Raw genomic sequence first — 19473 nt, 5'->3', positions numbered from 1 at the left:
CTGTGTTCCCAGTTGCTGGCTGTCTCTGGAAGGAGGTCTACTCTATGCCTTTGTTGGTCCTGCTGCTGCCGTGGTCCTGGTACTTTTCTTTGCTCTACCTCTCTGAAAGTGACACCACAACTGCCTGTATCCGCATCTCAACCCACTGGCACTGTAGCCAGGCTGTAGTGTCAGATACCATTCAAATTCCTAAATCCAGATCAAAACACCAACCCGTAATCCACTAAATCTTATCATTGGTCATCATATAGGGAAAATGTGGCCTAAATCGAGCTCAGCTGCCCTTTTTTCCCCCATTTTGCTGCATAATCCAGTGTTTAGAGACAGAAACATGATCTAGTGTCATGCTGCCTGCTCTCATTCTCTATTGGTTAATTCCTTGTTTTCATGTCGCAATGATAGAGAGATTATCCCAACAAAGCTGATTTTAATCGTCCTGAAAGTTGTGTTGTGTTGTTTTTTGTGTGGTTCACCTCTGTTCTTTCTCTCCTGACAGGTTAATATGGTTATCGGGATTCTCGTTTTTAACAAACTGGTCTCCAAAGATGGCATAACTGATATGAAACTGAAGGAGAGGGCGGGGTATGGCTCATACCACACAACCATTTCACAGGTTGACCCATAACCAGCCTCGGGGGAGGAATCTCAGGAAGCTTCTCAGCTTTGTTATTGTGTAATGGATCAATTTAGCAAGAGCATTTCATTTTGCTCATAATACGAAACTGGGAGTGATAAGAATTACATGAGACCTTGGCAACAGTGCTGACATCAGAAAAGCTTATTTTAGAAGGAATGAGGCTAGTATAATCAGAAAGGAACAATGAGACCCTGGGTTACAAGCGGACTGGTTATTGGTCTTTTGAAAGAAAACAAGATGGTGAACCATTGATCATCTCATTACATTTTTTTAATTTATTTTATTCAGCCATGTCTCGCTTATGCATTCTACAGATTCGACTGTTTTAAAGGCTTTGCTGTATACTGTTGATATATCCCTCTGTGTATCCATTTTTCATTTGGAGTTGACTTTTTTTTTTTCTTTGCCGAAGGGAAACAGAAAGATCACAAAAGGATACCTCATAAAACACATGACAAATTCATATATCTGATCAATAACACTTTTTTCCATTTATTTCCATTGACTGGAGCCTTTTCTCCTCTCCGTGGTATAATGTAAAGGCCACCTGAGACTGTAAATGAAAAAGAAGGGCAGCTTTATTTTTACAGGTGCTGCTGTGGCATTTTTTTAGTTGTGTACTGTACACAGTGGCTGTAAAACAGATGAAGTGAGACTCTTGCGGTCCCAAATCACGGCATATAATTTGCTGAAAGACAAAACAGACTGGTGTTGGAGTATCATGCAGGTGTGTGGCACAGGTCTCACAAAACTGTCACATACACGGAAATCATTCTGGCACATGCACATTTCTAAAGTGCAACTGGGAATGGAATGAAAAGACAGAAGACATCCTATTTTACTTGACCTGCTTTGATACAGTGATCCTAGTGTTTATGCTAATGACAGCCTAACTGTATACTTTTGTATAGTTTGTATAGTGTATAGTTTAGTACTATGTATAGGTTTTATTTCATTTGCATATCACATTTTAAAACTATCACTATGAAATGTTTTCTGTTTCATTGCCATCTTTACCTGAGGCCTTGCTGTGTGCATTCCTGTCCTTTTGTGCGACTTTGTGCTTCCCTTCTCATGCAAGCCGGTGTTTGTTCTCACTGGCACCTCATTTTTTTCTGCAGTGAACTCTTTTTCTGTTCGTTTTTCGTCATTCTCAGAATAATTTGTATAGCCTCTGCAATGATCTCTGATCAATTGTGCTTGTTTTGCTGTCTGAAAATGTTGTTTTGGAGCTTCCACAGCATCCCCTTGCTCACACACAGGGCTCTTAAGTCAGGAGTGATAGACCAATTGACAACCAAGTCAATCCTACTCCCTAATCCAGTCAACAGTACAGTGCATACATTACATAACACTTTAGATACAAGAACACATTACCAATCTATGTATGTTTGTGTGTGTGTGTGTGTGTGTGTGTGTGTGTGTGTGTGTGTGTGTACAGTATGCATGTATGGGAAGGAGTATCATGTGTTATAGAGGTTTGCAGGAATGTTGTATTCGTTTATTAAGTCGTTTTCTACATTGTTAATTTTGTATTCACTGATTCCAGGTTCAGTGCCCCTGCAGTCATTTAGGCTCAGAATGATAGTAGTGCCCTTAATCACTGATCCTGAGATGGTAGCACAGGAAACTCCTGTTACGCGGCAGAACCTGAAACCAGAGAGCAGGTCACCGGACCATGAGCATCAGAAACACTTTAACTTGTAAACACTTTAACAAGTGTAACTTGTTCTTGTTTATCACAAAATAAAAGTGCTAAATCATTGTATGAAGTAACAGGGCTTCACTAGTTACTTTTAGCAAACAAACTTGTTTCTTTTTAGCAAGAATTTTAGGTTAACTGAATTAACAAGAAGGCTCAACAGAAAGGCAAGGAATAAATGATGTCATATATTGTGATATTTTCTGTTAAGACTTATCTATTAAATGTATCTTCTAACTAGATGCCAAACCTGCTAGATGCAATCTGCTTTGAGCTTGGCTTCCTACTAGTAATTCAGACTTTGAATTTCATTGTAATCTTTTCTGTGGAGGTTTTATTCAGATCCAGAATACTTTTTTCTATCATTACATCTGTTATTAAAACCTCCATCATCAACATTGTGATTACATTTTTATAATTGAACGTAGCATCTTTAAAGTTTGGGCTCAGTTTCCACTCCTTAAGTAAATCAACTGGTTTCCATTTACCATCGACAAGCTGTAAAGCTTTTTATTGAAGAGATCAGGTTAGGTTAGGTAAGATCAGTAAGGAGAGGTTGTGTGTCTATAAGAGCAATATGCAATACACTATTTTTATTTGATTTCCTGCTCTGCAATAATGTGGTACAGTTGTCTTTCCTGTCTCCTCATAAAGAGATGGGAAATGGCATTGTAATTCAACAAGAGCTGATTGCTTTTTAATATCACTGCCTAGAGTATGGTTTTATTGGTTGTAATGTCTTTTCATCTGGAATTGAATTTCTTGCATTATGTGCTGTTTAATCTGCGTGCAGTGGTCCAGTGAATTGATTCTTTGACCATTTGGAAGGGGAATGTTGAGCTGATGGCTTTAATTGTTATTTTGACCAGTGGCAATTTTGTGTCAAGGCCAGACAATGTTCTCATCTTACAAAAGCTGCATGTCTTTAATTCTCTGAGGAAGGTCCAGCACTGCTTGAATGGTGTTCTGGTAAAGGAAATGAGTTCACACTGGGACAAACATCAGGTTTTCCATAAAGAAAGGAGTAACAGGAGTAAAGGAGAAAAAAGCCACCGGGAGAGACACTGAGATCACTTGAAGAGGGGTGATGATGCAACTATTGAGAGATTCTGACTGAACGGGGAAACTGAAGTAGACTCAAATGGGCATTCTAGGAAATGGTAACTAAGAAAACAGATTAAACCTGACAATCTTGTCCAAATACTAAAGCAAACCATTCAGAAAATGTTAAACACACACCTACGTCAATTTACGTGACAACAGGACCAGGGCAGTGGGGCAGTATATCCAATATTAAATTTGGATTGGCCAATGACTTCAATCATCAGGTTCTAAATGCACAAGAAACAAACAAGGAACATTCTGACTTTCCCTTGATATTTAACCTTCCAGTGCCCAATCAGGCAGACATGCTAGCCTGTCATTGGACGTTAAGCCCCGTTTGCACTATTTACAGCTGTCCCACGAGCCCTGGTGTGGTACGAGCTCAAGGGGATACTGTGACTGGCTTTGTGTGTTTGCGTGTGTATGTGTGTTTCAGTGTCTCAATTTGACTTTGCAGTCAGATGACAATGCCACTGTACAATATGACGCTCAAATGTGCCAAGTGTGGAGTAATCTCGTCGCCTGACCTATCTTCCACCGCCACCAGTAACGCCATGTTAGTCCGGCTAATTATCTATCTTCTCTTTGGTTATTTTTGACTTTCATTCCTCTGCCTATAATTCCTCTATTTTTCTATGTCCCTCCTTTTTTCTTATCTCTCTTTTGCCCCACATCCATCCCGCCTTGCTTCCCCGTTTGCCTGGCTATTCAATGCAGTGTTTTAGGATCGAAATTAAGCGAGGTCTCCCAAGACATCCCACTTTGACACACACTGATAGCTAGCTTGTGAATGTGTCTGGAAAGATAGAACAGCATGAAAAGTGGGCAATTTTGCTTATTTGCAGTAGGAGAGATGAATATAATATATAGCCACAACATTGATTAATAACTCAACTAAATAAAATCTATTTGGTAACTAAGGTTATATGTAGTGTGTTTTTAGGTTTTGTTGCTGCAGATTTGTATTATTTGCATTGGTCCTCATAATTGAGTGAAGACCTATGATTGTGTGTTCTTACTTAAATATTTAGCATTGATTCAAATGTACTGTGTGTGTACATGAGTGCAAGTGTGTATGTAAATATTTGTGAAGGAAGCTTACCAAAGTATTTTTCTGATCTCCACAAGAAGTTCTAAACATTTTTGGAACTGAGATAATGTTTAGGGGTAGGGTGCACTTTAAAATAAGTTGCTAAAAACTTACTAAAAGTTACTAAACTTACCTTTACTAAAAAAGAATGCAAAGATTTTTATACAACTAATAACTTAAAATAACTTAAATCAATCTAAGTATGCTGCAACTACACAATGGAAAAAAATGCTTTAAGAGACCTTATTTTCATTTTCATTACAAGATAAATCTGAGCTGACCTAATGTAAACAAATAATTTAAATCAAACTGTTCTGTCACAATTCTAGTATACCAGTTATACTAGTACTCCATTTACTTATATTGTAACAATAGTAGCAAGTAGCAAATAATCATGACAAATAATCATTTAATGAGTTTCACTCGTACAGAGACAACAATGAATGAGTGGTCACAAAAGCAGAAGATGGTTGCTAACAGGCTTAAACCATTAAAACCATTACAACATCCCCTTAACTTCTAGAACTGAGTAAACAAAAACCTTTAACATCAGAACAACCCCAGTTTTCTATTATTGTATATATGACCAATTTTTAAACACTACATTCAGAAACAACTGAATAATTTATTTATACAATTATTATACTAAATGAAAAAACCAACAGTAAGTGTACATTGTATGAAAAAAAAACTCTTAATTTGTTGTCTTGTGTGGACTATCCTGTCCTCCAATGCCACAGGTTTCATATACTTTAACTTTTACACTTCAAAGTACACATGGCTTACTTGAGACAAGTGTTATTAACAGATTTATAAATTAAACCTTTTTTCAAAGTTCTTGTTTATTAAATTCAGTATTACACTTTACTTTCTTTGCTTGGCAGACTATCTAAAGATAGTTACAAAACTAAGAGCCCTGATAAGGCCTAACTTGTCAAGAATAGAACATGCAGGGGAATTGTTAAGTGCTAGACAATTTTTTTTTGTGTGTTCATGTGTGTGGGTTAGAGTTAGACTTTTGAAATACTTTTTAAACAAGTGGGTTTTCAAATGTTTCTTAAAGGTGGTAGTAGTCACGACTAGTCGAATGGAGCAAGGCAAGTTGTTCTACCAGCCAGGGACAAAGCAGAATAGAGTCGATTGGGATCGTAGATCCTGTGAAGATGGAATTTTTAGTCTCATTTCGTTTGAAGATCTGAGAGGGCGTGCAGGAGTGTAGCTAACTAATAGTGTGTTGATATAAGAGGGTGCACTTCCATTTACAGCCCTATTTATAGTGTGTGTGTGTTATAATGTGTGGGAGAGAATGATTTTACAGGAGGCCGTGTACAACAATGGCTTTAATTGCGTCCAGACGCAACCTATTTTATGTTGTAGAATGTACTATGTCCATGGTGGGTTCTTCATTTGGTGCAACATGGAATAAGGTGCGACATGGGAGGGAAGATGGAGATTCATGTAAATGCGCTAATGAGGGGGAACTGGACATTTAAATGAAGTTCGTTCAAGGCAAAGAAACATTAATTCTGGTCCCTTTGTGCTTACTGCGTTAGACAATGTCTATTCTCCATTACAAACGTTATAGCCATTGATAAGATGAAATTGGAGTAAATAATATTTAAAAATCAGAACAAACTTCAGTTGATCGCTTGTTTGTTTTTTTACTCCATTTAATGTGTCGTGTGTTTTATTAATTGCTCATCTGCATTAATGATGCAGTGCTGAAACAGAGCTGGTCCTGTTTAAACCATGAAAGAATCTAAAACCACATAACACCTTCCTGCCTGCTTCTGTGTCTGGATACCAACAAACTAAATGTATATGATTTGTCCCTTTCTGGCTGCATTAAATTAACAGCTGTGATGTTTGTCACTGTGGGAACATTCCAGTATCCAGAGCTTGAGCGCTCTTGATATTCTGGCCTCTCAGTATAGAGAACCTATGTGGTGATGAAGCTCTGCTGCCATACAGGAGTGTTATCTGAGTGTAAACTGCAGGGTGGAGATGAGTGTCTGTGTTCTCTATCATTATTTTATACTATGCTCTTAAATGTCTTAAATATCTGTTACCATCCAGCCTCAGACCAAAGTTCTTGTGTTATGGCTTTATCATAACACAAACTGGAACAAGAAATTATTTATTTAGTATTTTTTACTCATTCACACTGCAGCAACACAGGGCTGCGTGTATTGTTCAAGAAAAAAGTGATCATGATCAGTTGGTCATGAGTTGACGTTGTCCTAATTATTGAAGATACAGAAAGAATTCCGACCACTTCCAGAAAATGGGCCAAGTGTTACAACCCACAGTGATTCATAAGAGTCATTATTTTCATTTATGTGTGTTTAGTATAAATACAAGTAAGAGTATAAATATGTTGTGAAAGGATGTTTCTCTATATTGTGTAGTCAGTTTCAGGGAAGAATATTGTGTGTTTGTGGTGTGTGTTTGGGCAGCACTAAATTAATTGATATTTGATAAATGTGTTGCGTGTACTGATCAGAAGGGAGTGTTTCCTAGACAAACTAAAAGATCACAATGTGACTTGCCCTCACTACTTTACCCACTTTTTCACTTTTTTGTGATTCATTCACCTTTTTCGTCTTCTTCCAGTTTTGTTTTTTGCACCCTAAAGACACATACATGCATATTGTATATGTGAATTATGTTTTATTTATGTACAAATGTACACAGACTTGCTATTTGGATATTGACTTACAACAGTAAGCAAAAAGGGCAACTTTTATAAGAAAAAAATCTGTATCCTACATTTTATTTAAATGTAATTATACTTTAGTAGTTCATTGAAAAGTTTTTGAATGTTGTCTTGCCCTCTTTGTGTACTGTGCCTACTGTGCTTAAATCTTGACTAATCCCTCCCTAACTGCAATTCCCCTCCCATCCTGCAGGGCATCACTGTGGAGCTCATGTGTGGTGTTGCCGCTGCTGGCCCTCACCTGGATGTCAGCAGTGCTGGCCATCACTGACCGGCGCTCTGCCCTCTTCCAGATCCTTTTTGCAGTGTTTGACTCTTTGGAAGGATTTGTCATTGTGATGGTGCACTGCATACTGCGTCGAGAGGTTTGTTATCAGTTCAAAGAATGGACATCTGACAATAAGAGAATGATACTTATGCCACTTTTAAGACTGTGATGTAGACAAAACAATAGTATCAAAAACTATGTTTGTATTGATATTCAATACACTCAAACAATTAATAAAACCTTTTTTGGTTGCTGCATACTCTGGTCTGCACAATTTCACTTACTCGAAAAATGTATTGTGAAACTGTCAGATGCTAGCAAGATTTTTTTTCTAATTTTATGTAAGCATGCTTTATGTTTTCAATAAACATTAAAAGTCTCCTTTTGAGGTTAGCTGATGGATAATTTATGAATTAAATGGTTGACAGATATTTTTATAATGTCACTGTGAAGGTCCAGGAAGCAGTAAAATGCAGAGTGGTAGACAGACAGGAAGATGGGAATGGAGATTCTGGTGGTTCCTTTCAGAATGGACACGCCCAGCTGATGGTGAGCATGTGGCATGTGATCCCTTCAGCTCAATATGGCCTTGTCTAAACTCCCAATGATAGACCTCTCCTTCTGTTCCTTATTCTTTCTTTTGTTTGCTCTTTCTTCAGACGGATTTTGAAAAGGATGTTGACATGGCATGCCGATCAGGTAAAATACAAAAGGGAACTTGTGTGCAGGTGTGCACATTTTACACACTTCTTAAGCACCATTGACAAATTCGGTCTTTAAGCGTGTTGTGTAGTTGTGCTACTTCCTTTAGAAGTGCATTGATTTGTCAAGTGATAAATGCATCTCCCATAATGCACTGAAAGCATGAACGTGTTTCTGTAGGACAGTCAAACTCGTGGTACATGCAGCTTTCATAATTAGTCACACACTCCCTGATCACAGATCAGATTGACAAAGTTCTGTGGATGCAGAATGAAACATCTCAACATTAAAAAAAGAAAGTCCAGTTGCCATGACTCAACTTTCAGACAAATTCACCTGAGTGACTGAAAATCATCACAGGCTCCCTGATCACAGTTTTATTACATTTACATTTATGGCATTTATCAGATGCCCTTATCCAGAGTGACTTACAATCAGTAGTTACAGGGGACAGTCCCCCTGGAGCAACTTAGGGTTAAGTGTCTTGCTCATGGACACAATGGTAGTAAGTGGGATTTGAACCTGGGTCTTCTGGTTCATAGGCCAGTGTGTTACCCACTAGGCTACTACCACCCTTTATTTGTTTGTGGTTTAATCTAAGCTCATTTACGCTTCTGTAAATCCCCAGAAATATCAAACTGAGAAGGCTGACCAATGCGTAATTTTCTAATGTAATTATGGCTGCAAAAATTATGCCACTACAGGCTGATAATGGCATTGCAAGAAGTTCTTCTATATGAAGGATGAGTAAAAATCTTTGCTTCTGACTTCTGTTACACCTTTGAAGATCAGGATTCAAACCAGTAACCTTCTGATTCCTTAACACCCAGGCCACCACTGCCCCTACCACCGTGATTGCTTGATTAGTGGCTCTTAAAGCAAACAAAGACAATGGTTTTTAGAGTTATAATATTTTGCTTTTTTGAAGACTGAATAAAGAAAGAACTTTAGTTGCATCACATTGCCTACCACATATCTTGGTATCATCATGCCAGATGATTCATACTGATGTCACAGCTGGTATTTGAGTGTTTACTTGTTGAAATTACACCGTGGAGGCAGAAAGGGAGATTTTTTCTGTTCCTGTTATTTTTTAGACTCTGATCTCAAAAAGCTTTTTGAAAGAAATGTATAACTGAGTACAACAATACTCACTGTATAACTGAGTATTGTTGCACAGTATATTTTACACAACTTCCTCCATAAGCCATTGACTTAATAATAACAATTTCCCACCAACATTGAAGGGTTTTTAAACTGCAGCAGTGCTGCAGCTTGATGTGGCAGTTCTATTGTACAGATGTACAGGAATGTAAAACCATCCTGTTTACTCTGACCTTGCATCCTTTTTTTGTAACAGCTATAGTCGTTTTTTGTAGTATTAGCATTGTACAAAGTAGGAATGCCCTGATCCAGATTTCTTAGTTCCGTTACAAAACCAATATCTGGAGTTTGGATATCGACCGATCCGGAGTAGAGGCTGGAACAGCATACGTTTTTGCTCTCTTTCATTTTCGCAGCACGTTTTTACAATTTCAGTTGCTCCGCCCCATACTCCGCCCCTGAGAATACGTTTGGACTTCCGCCACAATTCTCTGGTGTGGGCGGGACTTCGCCTGATTGGCCAGCAGTGAAACTGTATAAGGAGCAGTGTAACTAAAAGTCTCACAAGCAAAAATGAAAAAGAGCGAGATGGAAGCAAAAACTACAATGTCTTATTTTACATTTCAACGTCATATTTGAGTTTAATATTAGGAATTTATGCGCAAATCTGATTTAATAGAAAAACGCCTGGTTCAGACGTCCATGGTGTCTGCTGACTGAACACAGACCATTTTTCTGCTCATTGGAGAAATCTAAAGCCGCTTTGAGACCGAACACGCTGTGTGCACAGTTTTTTGTTGTGTTATAGATCTCTGGACAGCATTTTTTTTCTCCATTCCCGCTTTGTGTGTATTTCGAAGCGGCTGAAAGAACACTCGCTCGCTTTGATTCGCACGCCGCACATCGGACAAAGTTCAAAGGTCAACAAATGATCACTGTGCGAGAACAATGCCGCTAAGTGCCGCGCAGCGTAAAACTCTTAACCCGAGCGGCGCTGTACTCAGATCAGGTCACTACCGGCACTAATTTAACCAAGAATGTTTATGCCGCCGCCAGAAAATCACCAAGCAACGTCATAATGATGTAATTGGTTATGTTCTGCACTGCATCGATGCTATATTGTCCACGTCTTCATCGTGATGCATTGATTACATGATTAATTTTAACACCCCCACAATTATACAAGTATTAAATACGGTTTATGTCAATACAATTTCTCTTTTATACAATTGAATTTGACCTTGGAGAACTTGAATGAACCCTGTCTCTTTCGCTCTCTTTCCATCTCTTGTTATTTTTCTAGGCACTTTGAAACGTTCCTCCCTGCAGGGTGAAGAGAAGCCAGCAGCCCAGCTAACCCTTCAGAAGGGCTCTAACTTCAACACCCTACCGGCCAGCATGGCCAAAGTCCACCTACAAAATGTGGCAGAGTTCAGCAGCCACACTTTGACCCTGCGCCGTGATAAAGGGCCAGCCGTGGCTGCTGTCAGTACAGAGCTTCCTGGCGCCAAGTCCATCTACATCTGTGACGGGGAGCTCTTTAAGCAGCTAGACAGCGACCTGACACGGGCTCCCACAGGGGAGTCTGCAGGTCCAGAAAGTACAGCAGGTCCAGGCTATGTCCTCCTTCCCAATAACAACAACACAGCCACTCTGCGGACCACCAAAAGTGGGAAAGAAGAAACAGGCGCCAAATACAACCTAAATATTGAGAAGCTGCCCCAGACCCGCCTGATCCATCTCACTAACCCCATTAGCACTGATCCCATCCCTGGATTTGGCCTGAAGACCCTGCCAGCTGACCATGTCAGTGTTTCGTGTTCAGAGCGAGACTCACCAGTGCAAAATGTGCAGAATGTGTCCAGCGACTCGCAGATGACTAACAGTGAAACAGTGGATTCTGCAAACTCCGGCATGATGTCAAAGAGTGAGACAGTGTCCACATTGTCCATGAGCTCTCTCGAGGTAGGATGCTACTAACATATCATGTGGAAGGAAGTTGGTTTATGTACAAATGTGGCACTATAAAAATCAATGATGTGTTAATTCGGAATATTGAGTCACAGGTATTATTAGTCTTAGTATTAGCCCATGTGGATTAACCAATTCGATAAGGGAAAACCTGGACTTCTTGCAGAGTTATGGTGAGAATACTAGCATATTGGCTAAAGTGAAGTGATTGTACAGTCAGACAAATTACTTAAATAGCACTAATAAAGAGAACAGGCAATTGCCATTGGCCATATTTAATACTTCAGAGTAATGATTAAAATCATGCAATTGAGCATCATAATAGATGATTGTGTCAGTCAACCTTCTTTATAGTAAACTTTTTTACATTACATTGTACATTAGCGCAAAGCTCCTACCATGAATGATATACAATACTCAAACCCTGAGGGATCAAGCAACGATAGACTATTTCGGGTGGTAGTAGTCTAGTGGGTAACACACTCGCCTATGAACCAGAAGACCCAGGTTCAAATCCCACTTACTACCATTGTGTCCCTGAGCAAGACACTTAACCATAATTTGCTCCAGGGGGGGACTGTCCCTGTAACTACTGATTGTAAGTCGCTTTGGATAAGGTCAGCTGGCAGGCGTTTGATAAATGCTGTAAATGTAGACTCCAGAACCTTTCCTTGTCTGATGATTGCTGATTGATTCTGAGTTTTCAGTATCAACCAGTGAGCATGCAGTTGTCTGCAAATGTGTCGAGCACACTTGATTCACCTGCACGCTGTGCAGGTACAAGAACACATTGTTGCATTTCTAATTGAGAGTCAGCAAGTGGCTTAATTGCCAGCACATATCTGCCAGAATTACCTGTCGCCATGGCAACAGTGTTCTGATTGTGTAGCAAAATAGCAGATTATCTTTCTCATGGATCATTGGCTGATTTCTTCAAATAAAGTCACTTTAGCACTTACCACCTGATCAAGATCCAGTGACTGGCAAGCCAACAACCCAACAGTCATCTGCACTACCTGTAGGAGCCAATATATTGCTCCCTGAATGCCATGCTGATGCCTTTAGTCACCCAGATATGAAGGTCAAGAGGGTGGTGACAGCACAGAGCTAATGGCCACATGGCCACAACTGTTTTGCTCAGACTTGAGCCAAAAGGGGACAAATAAAGCTGCAGCAGGCTCACTTTCTCATGATTCATTATTTCTTTGGCTAGTATTTCTCCTTCTTGCACTTTGCTTGTGTCTGTTTTGCCCTTGACGAATTTTTAATGTGCCAGTTTTTTGCTCAAAAGGTGTTGTTTAATATTCTCATAATATTCCTGTCTATTCCAGCGACGGAAATCCCGCTACGCAGAGCTCGACTTTGAGGTAATTTCATATATATTGTTGACAGCAGTTTTTTTGTTTTGTTTTTTTTAAAAACATTTTGTATAGTAGTTTAAGACTATTTCATTTATTGATTGATTCAGCTGATTACCCCTTGTGTGTAACGTTGAACCTGTAGAAAATCATGCACACACGGAAACGCCATCAAGATATGTTCCAGGATCTTAACAGGAAGTTGCAACATGCAGAGAAGGACTGTGAGTCTCCACCAGTGGACACAAAGGCAGGGAAAAGATGGAGTGTGTCTTCTGGGGGCAGTGACAAGACCAACATGAGTGTAAGTCAGTGATTCTCAAAATCATGACACGTGGGGTACAAATTAACTGGAGAAGGCATGTGGAACTAATAATCCATTTTAAGGTTGAAAATTGGAGTCCAAATTTGAATCCTTTGCCACAAGCAAACATAAAGTGACAGACCCATAATTCAGTTTCTCATTTAACGTGAATGAGAAGCACCTCTGTGGGGTATGAAAATATTTGTAATAGAAAACGTTTGAGAACCACTGCTGTTTTCTCAGTTGTTTTGCTTAGTGGCATGTGGCATAATCTAGAATGTCTCTCCTTCGTAAGAGGAAAGTTTATCACCCATGTCTCATGCTTTGTCTGTCCAGAGAATTTTCCACCCCTCCTCTAAAAAGGGAACTTCACCAACCATGATGGCTTGAAAATGTACAAAGCATTGCAGTTGTTCGGTGACAATGTATAAATGAGCACAAATGTATTTTTTGTTTCATCATGCGAGACTTTCTGGAAAAACCTCAACATGACTTTCTGTTTGCACCAAACCAGAAATGTTGATGGAATTTCTGTGAATGCCCACTTACTTCTATATGCTGCTCTCCTCTCTTCCACCTCTCATTCTCATTTAAAGCTACACGCACCAAAAGGGCGCATCCTGTGGAAATCTCATTGAGGGACTGGATCAAAGAGGCTGTAATTCAGCACCATTTCAGCTGAATTTCAGAAAGAAACTTCAGATACTGTATTAGGGTACCATTAATTCACAATAGGGGACCTTTAACTACTAAACACCTCCCCCTTTCATCCATCGTCTTGGGTTCTCCCAATTCCAGTTTTCTCCCTGCACTCATCCTCATCATCTGTGTGCATTCACATAAATAAAATCATAACAACTGTACCTTGTGTGGCTCTGGCCATCACGATTGTGATCAATGTTTTATGCACATTCTGTATGATCATACCACATGCATTAAAAAAAAAAAAAAAAACATTTAATACTTGTTTGCATTGGCAACAACAAAGCACAATGACATTCAGCGTCTGTGTTCCCACCAGGACAAACAGCAGACACCCAGCAAGCGGGCATGGGAGGGCATAAGGAAGAGCCAATCTCCACCCTCATGGCTGCGCAAAGACCTGGAGCCACTACACACCTCCCCATTGGAGTTGCAGGTGGTCGAATGGGAGAAGACCAGTGCCACCATCCCGCTGGTGGGTCAGGAAATCATGGACTTGCAGACAGAGGTCTGAGAGACCCAATGCTTCTCTCCTCTTCCTCCATCTCCACCTCCTCCAAAGCTGCCCGACGCCCACTGCGACACACTTCACACTGGGTTGGAACACACTTACAACTGGCAGGGATGAGCATTATGACTGAAAGTGTAGAAGAAGGAAATCTGGGATCATTTTATTTGTTGTTATTGTTTAATATGTGCTGGGATTTTCACAGGCCATTGCAGCCTGTAGGAATTCCAATAGAATGTTTTCTCAGTCTAAGGAGGGTGTGGTTCTGACGAGTCTGGCCATGGGGTGTGTTGTATCCATATGTTTCCACTGCCTGACTCCAGCAGCACTTGACCAGTATGCCTGAAAAGCAGACAGATATGTGGCTGTAGCTGCCATGGCCCCAACAACCTATGATGATGCAGAGCGAGACTCCTGTTGAACTTCTAATGAGGGCGATAGACTAAAATCTCCTCAAAGCCTTCAGAGAATAGCCCACCAGCTCAAACCATCAAAATTTAGCAAAAGCAATTTTTTTACAATCCCTCTAAGTACAGTTTTATTGTTGTTATTATTATTCTCTTCGGTCATATGAGTGCTGCTCTCCTTGCCAACCTCTGACCTCTTGGGCTGCCACTATTATACTTGGTAATGATTTGGATAGTTGGTCCATATGGAGCTGGTTCCATAGTGCCCTTGGATTTGTATGCTACCCTACATCTTAACCCTAGTCTGGATATGACTGTTAATAAAAGCCCTGCTTCAACAGCCCAAACACTAGGGGCAGAACAGGTCAGTGCCCACAGAACCCAAGTGCACCAACACAGGACAGATGCCATTTCACTATTCCTGACTCTCTCCTGCCAGCTTCTTCTACCCAGGAGGTAAAAGCTGCCAGTGAGTCAGCAGGATCCCATTCGTGGATATCTCAGTGACTGACTGGTCACAGCCTGCTGGGAACACCAGTCCTGCAGACACCTATTCATCTGGAACTCAATAAGGAACTAAACTGTGGATTTTACTGTTCACTGGATGGCAGGGTCTTCTGTGCTTGTCAGATCTGGGCTCAGCTGGTTTAAAGAGGATGTCATTCACAGTATGCAAAGACAGATGGTGCTAAGAACAATTTGCCCCCATCAGATTTTCTTCAAATATAAGTTCTATATCTAAAAGATCTAATATGTTAAACAGCACTTGGTACCAAGCACTGCAGACAGTGTGAGCCTATGTGAGCTCTTCTACAAGTTATTAGTTCCATAAGCATCAGGACTAAACATCAGCTGTGTTTACAAACTGCTAATTCATGTTTTAATTGGAGTTCACATGGTAGGCAGAAGTTTTTCTTTTTTTTAACAAAGTTGCCTTAAATATACAATGACGTTATGTTGATTGTGAATCTGTACTGAACAGATTCTGGAAATTTTGCCAAAATATAGAGAATCTGACGGGGAGCAAAAATGTTTTTCCCATACTGTATGAAGATAAACAAATGGTGTGTGTTTTGTATAAATATATAAATAAATACAGTATATATTTCAAGCTACAGATGGCGTGACTGTAGTCAGATTATGGTTGCACACACTGAAAGCACAAGACTCCATGCCAGGAGCCCTGTTGTACAGCATTGTAATTATTTCCAAAAGAGTTCTACAGAATGAATTTTAGCCTATAAATATATTTCTAACTGTGATTAAGGAACCATTGCTCACATTATTATAATTACAGTCATGGTTCTGGGTTCCCCTGTCTTGTCGGTTTACTGGACTTTAAGGGCGTTCTGTAACTTTAATGTACCAGTGAGTGTTTTAATATCACAAACCTTCTCAGCACCCCACCACCCAATCTCCTCCACACTGTTTCATTTTTCTTTTCTTTTGGGGGATGTCTTTGTTAATGTACAGTTTTCAGAGCACAAAATGAATGTGTCATATTTCTAATAAAAACTATATCTATTATAACTAACTACACAAGATTTTGTGTGCTGATTTGGTAATTGAATGACAGACTTATGGAGTGAATTAAATATTGTTTCTGCCAGTCATAGTACATAGATCAAGTAAATGTAGTATGAGATGCTCTCAAAAGAGTCATAAAAAAGAGGGATGCATTTTTAGCTACAAATTCACTGTCGCCTTACTCATCCAATACCACCTCTGCTGTGACGTCACACATCTGACTTGTGCTTTAAGAGAGAAGCAAAGTTGTATGAAAGTAAAGTGATTGTCATTGTGTTACACAGCATAGCACACGGTGCACTCTACTTTTAATCCATGACAGTCTGGCGAGCAGTGTGTGGGGACAGTGGCACCTTGGTGGATCAGGATTTGAACCGGCAACCTTTTGATTACGGTGTGACTGAGGTATGGTCTGAAACCCTGTGAAAAGTAATAAACCCCCTGCAATAATAAATACTCTGCAGAGTTGATTTAATTTCAATTTCTGATAAGTGACGTAAATGTAATTAAAAGGACATTTTCTTTCATTATTGCCACAACACATACAACACCTGATCCATCTGACTAGCTGTAGAATTTCATTTGGACTCGATTGGTCGATTTAGTGGAGCACCATGGCAGAACGAGAGAGCCCCCCAAAAATATATATATATATATATATAATATGCATCCCACCTTAGACTATAGCAGTGCTTCTCAGGCAGTGGTTGTTCTAGTAATCGGAAGGTAACACTTGATGGCGTAAAAACGGCGTTTAGGACATTTACAGAGAAAAGCCATATGAAAGTTTGGGAGAGTTACGTATAACTATTATCATTACTACTACTACTACTTAATAGGCTTTGCTATGCAGATAAGTTAATGTAGTGATATGTATAAAGAGTGCTTCGAGCATTTTGCTTTGCCGTTCAGAGAGCAGCAGCTCAGAAAGTAGGATCTGGAATATCTCCCCTAATGTCATCATAAGGGGAAAGGTTACCTCATGCTTTGTGCGCGCAGAGAATTTCCCACCCCACCCCTAAAAAAGTAACTCCACTGACTGTCATGGCTTGAAAACATGCAAAGCATTGCAGTAGCTCAGTGACTGAATGTAAAAAGCTGCACATGCAGAAATTGTGTGACTGGCTGTTGCTGAAATTTTACACCACGGCTGAGGTTCGGAACGATACATCAGATATAGTACAAGGGGACTACTAAGACCCATATAAAAGCAAAAAATAATAATAATAATAGGGGACCTTTAAGACACAGTAACACCAATCATTTTTTTTGTTCCTCCATTTGTGGCACCCCCACTGGATTATTCCATCTGCTAGTTTATTCCTTGCACTTCAAATATCCTGCTCCCTACTCCCTAAGGCAAAAAAAACATATTCCATTGAGTCACATGTACTCCCCCTGTCATCGCCCCCACTATTTGTGAAGTGCTGGACTACAGACTTTTGCAGGTTGGGATGTCTGGGATACTGAGGAGCTGGAATATGGAAGCAATGCATTGTTACATCTCTGGACGTATACTCCCACCTGTTCTGTGTGGCTGGCAGTGTTTTTTTTTGTCCTGTCTCTTTCATGTTGACTTCGTGGGAGGAGTTGAAGCCTACCACCTACCATCTGCTTATTGGTCACCTTCACCTACATAAAGAGACTTTGGATGGTGTTCGGGAGGTCCCCAGGGTCTGCTAGGCCTTTACTCTTTTGGGAGATCCCCAGGGTCCACGGAGATCTGCAAGGATGTCATTTGTGTGTCTTGTTGCTTTGTGTGATAAACCCTGTGTTTGTGTGTTAGCCTGTTAGCTTTATGTTCCCTTTGTGTTAACTCATGTGCGTGTTTGAATTATCCTCGCTGGACCACCCCTTCCTTTAGGCTGTTCTGATGTTGGTTACCTGTGCTGAGTCCGCTGTATTATTGTACCCGTTAGCTCACTGTAAATAGTAGCACTGTTTGTATGCTTTGTTTGGTTGTGTGTGTAACAGGGGACGTCCTCCTCTCCTCACCCTTGTCACGTTCCTAGACGCCTAGACTTAGGAATGTGACATGCACACAGACATGATGTGGTTCACTGTGTAAAGCTACCAAAGAGTGAAATGGCTGAAAACCCAGCTGAGGAGGGAACCGATAGTCATATTTAAAAAAAAAAATAGTAATCTATGTTATCTTTTGTGGCATCATGTGACCCAAGGACTGATGATTGAATTACCATCTGACATAACCATTTCAAACACCATACCTGAGACCCCTTGATCACCAGCTTCACCACCCATTCACAATTAAAGCTCTAATGCACCTGCTCGTGGCTGTCTGAAGTTTGCCATGTAACCATGATTGTCTGATCAGCTGTGTAAGTACTACTCCCTAAACTGCCTTGCTTTCTCAGAACCCCAATATTGTGTAACTATAGGCGACATCATAACCACCATGACACACCTACCAAAGGTCAAGGAGGTGGAAAAAGTTAGGAAAACAACTCATAGGCCTCCTAATTCAGAACTTGGGGCAGGCTGGGACAAACTCAAATATTATTTGTACACAGTCGTACACAGTCATACACAGTATGATATGCAGTGAAATGCTTTTGTGACTGCTATAGACCTCAATGTTACAAATATTGCAAGTATTCAAGTGAATCCATAACCAAATATTACAATTTTATGTTTTTAAACATAAAATATGTGTAACAGGTAGGGTGAAGGTGTGCAAATGTGTAAAGTAAAGTGAAAGTAAAGTGAAAATTTGTGCAAAATTCTGGGGGGATTGAGTCTAGAAGTGATTGAAAGTGCTGAAGTGTATTAGAATTCTGTCCTATGTAGTGTTCTTGTTGAGAGCTCATATAGGCTGTGGGAAGAAGCTCCTCCTCATTCTCTCTGTGTTGGACTTCAGGGAGTGGAACAGCCTCCCAGATTGCAGCAGAGAGGACAATCCATTGCTGGGGTGGGTGAGGTCCTTCACTATCTTCCCTGGTCCAGCACCGCTTGCTGTAGATTTATTGAATGTCAGGGAGCTGCCGGGCCCTTTTCACCATGGTGTTGATGTGACGGGACCATGACAGGTCCTGTGTGATGTAGACACCAAGGTATTGGAAGCTGTCGACTCTCCCCACTGGGTTCCTGTTGATGACAGGGGTCTGGAAGGTCCTCTCCACGCTGGTACTAATGTCCACTATCAACTCCTTTGTTTTGCTGATGTTCAGGTGGAGATATTTTGTCAGTGATCAGGCCCACCATGATGGTGTCGTCAGCAACCTTAATGATGGTGGTGGAGTTTGTAGTTGCTGCACAGTTGTGGGTGTACAGGGAGTACAGCAGGGTGTCTGGGGGGCTCCAGTGCGTAGAGGGTGGAGATCCACTGACAGAGATGAGCTGAGTCCCAGGTGCT

The 19473-nt window shown here is 40.3% G+C and overlaps 1 protein-coding gene across 7 annotated transcripts in view; it reads left to right on the top strand.

The window, feature by feature from the left end:
- Positions 1-16107, top strand: part of adgrb1a (adhesion G protein-coupled receptor B1a) — a 95556-nt gene extending 79449 nt beyond the window's left edge. For 6 of the 7 annotated variants that reach the window (XM_028975073.1, XM_028975072.1, XM_028975069.1 and 3 more), the window contains 10 exons: positions 13-79; positions 497-582; positions 3901-3999; positions 7443-7614; positions 7971-8066; positions 8177-8216; positions 10627-11288; positions 12626-12661; positions 12798-12956; positions 13978-16107. In XM_028975073.1, the coding sequence (XP_028830906.1) occupies positions 13-79; positions 497-582; positions 3901-3999; positions 7443-7614; positions 7971-8066; positions 8177-8216; positions 10627-11288; positions 12626-12661; positions 12798-12956; positions 13978-14172 (1612 nt within the window). In that variant the 3' untranslated portion in view covers positions 14173-16107. The remainder of the gene's footprint in view (positions 1-12; positions 80-496; positions 583-3900; positions 4000-7442; positions 7615-7970; positions 8067-8176; positions 8217-10626; positions 11289-12625; positions 12662-12797; positions 12957-13977) is intronic. The other variant, XM_028975070.1, reaches the window with a different exon arrangement.
- The last annotated feature ends 3366 nt before the right edge of the window (positions 16108-19473 follow it).

This window comes from Denticeps clupeoides, chromosome 4, assembly GCF_900700375.1.
Source record: "Denticeps clupeoides chromosome 4, fDenClu1.1, whole genome shotgun sequence".
In the NCBI taxonomy this organism is placed as follows: domain Eukaryota; kingdom Metazoa; phylum Chordata; class Actinopteri; order Clupeiformes; family Denticipitidae; genus Denticeps; species Denticeps clupeoides.
The sequence above is the reverse complement of the archived record's forward strand: the minus strand, read 5'-3'. Positions and strand labels throughout refer to the sequence as shown.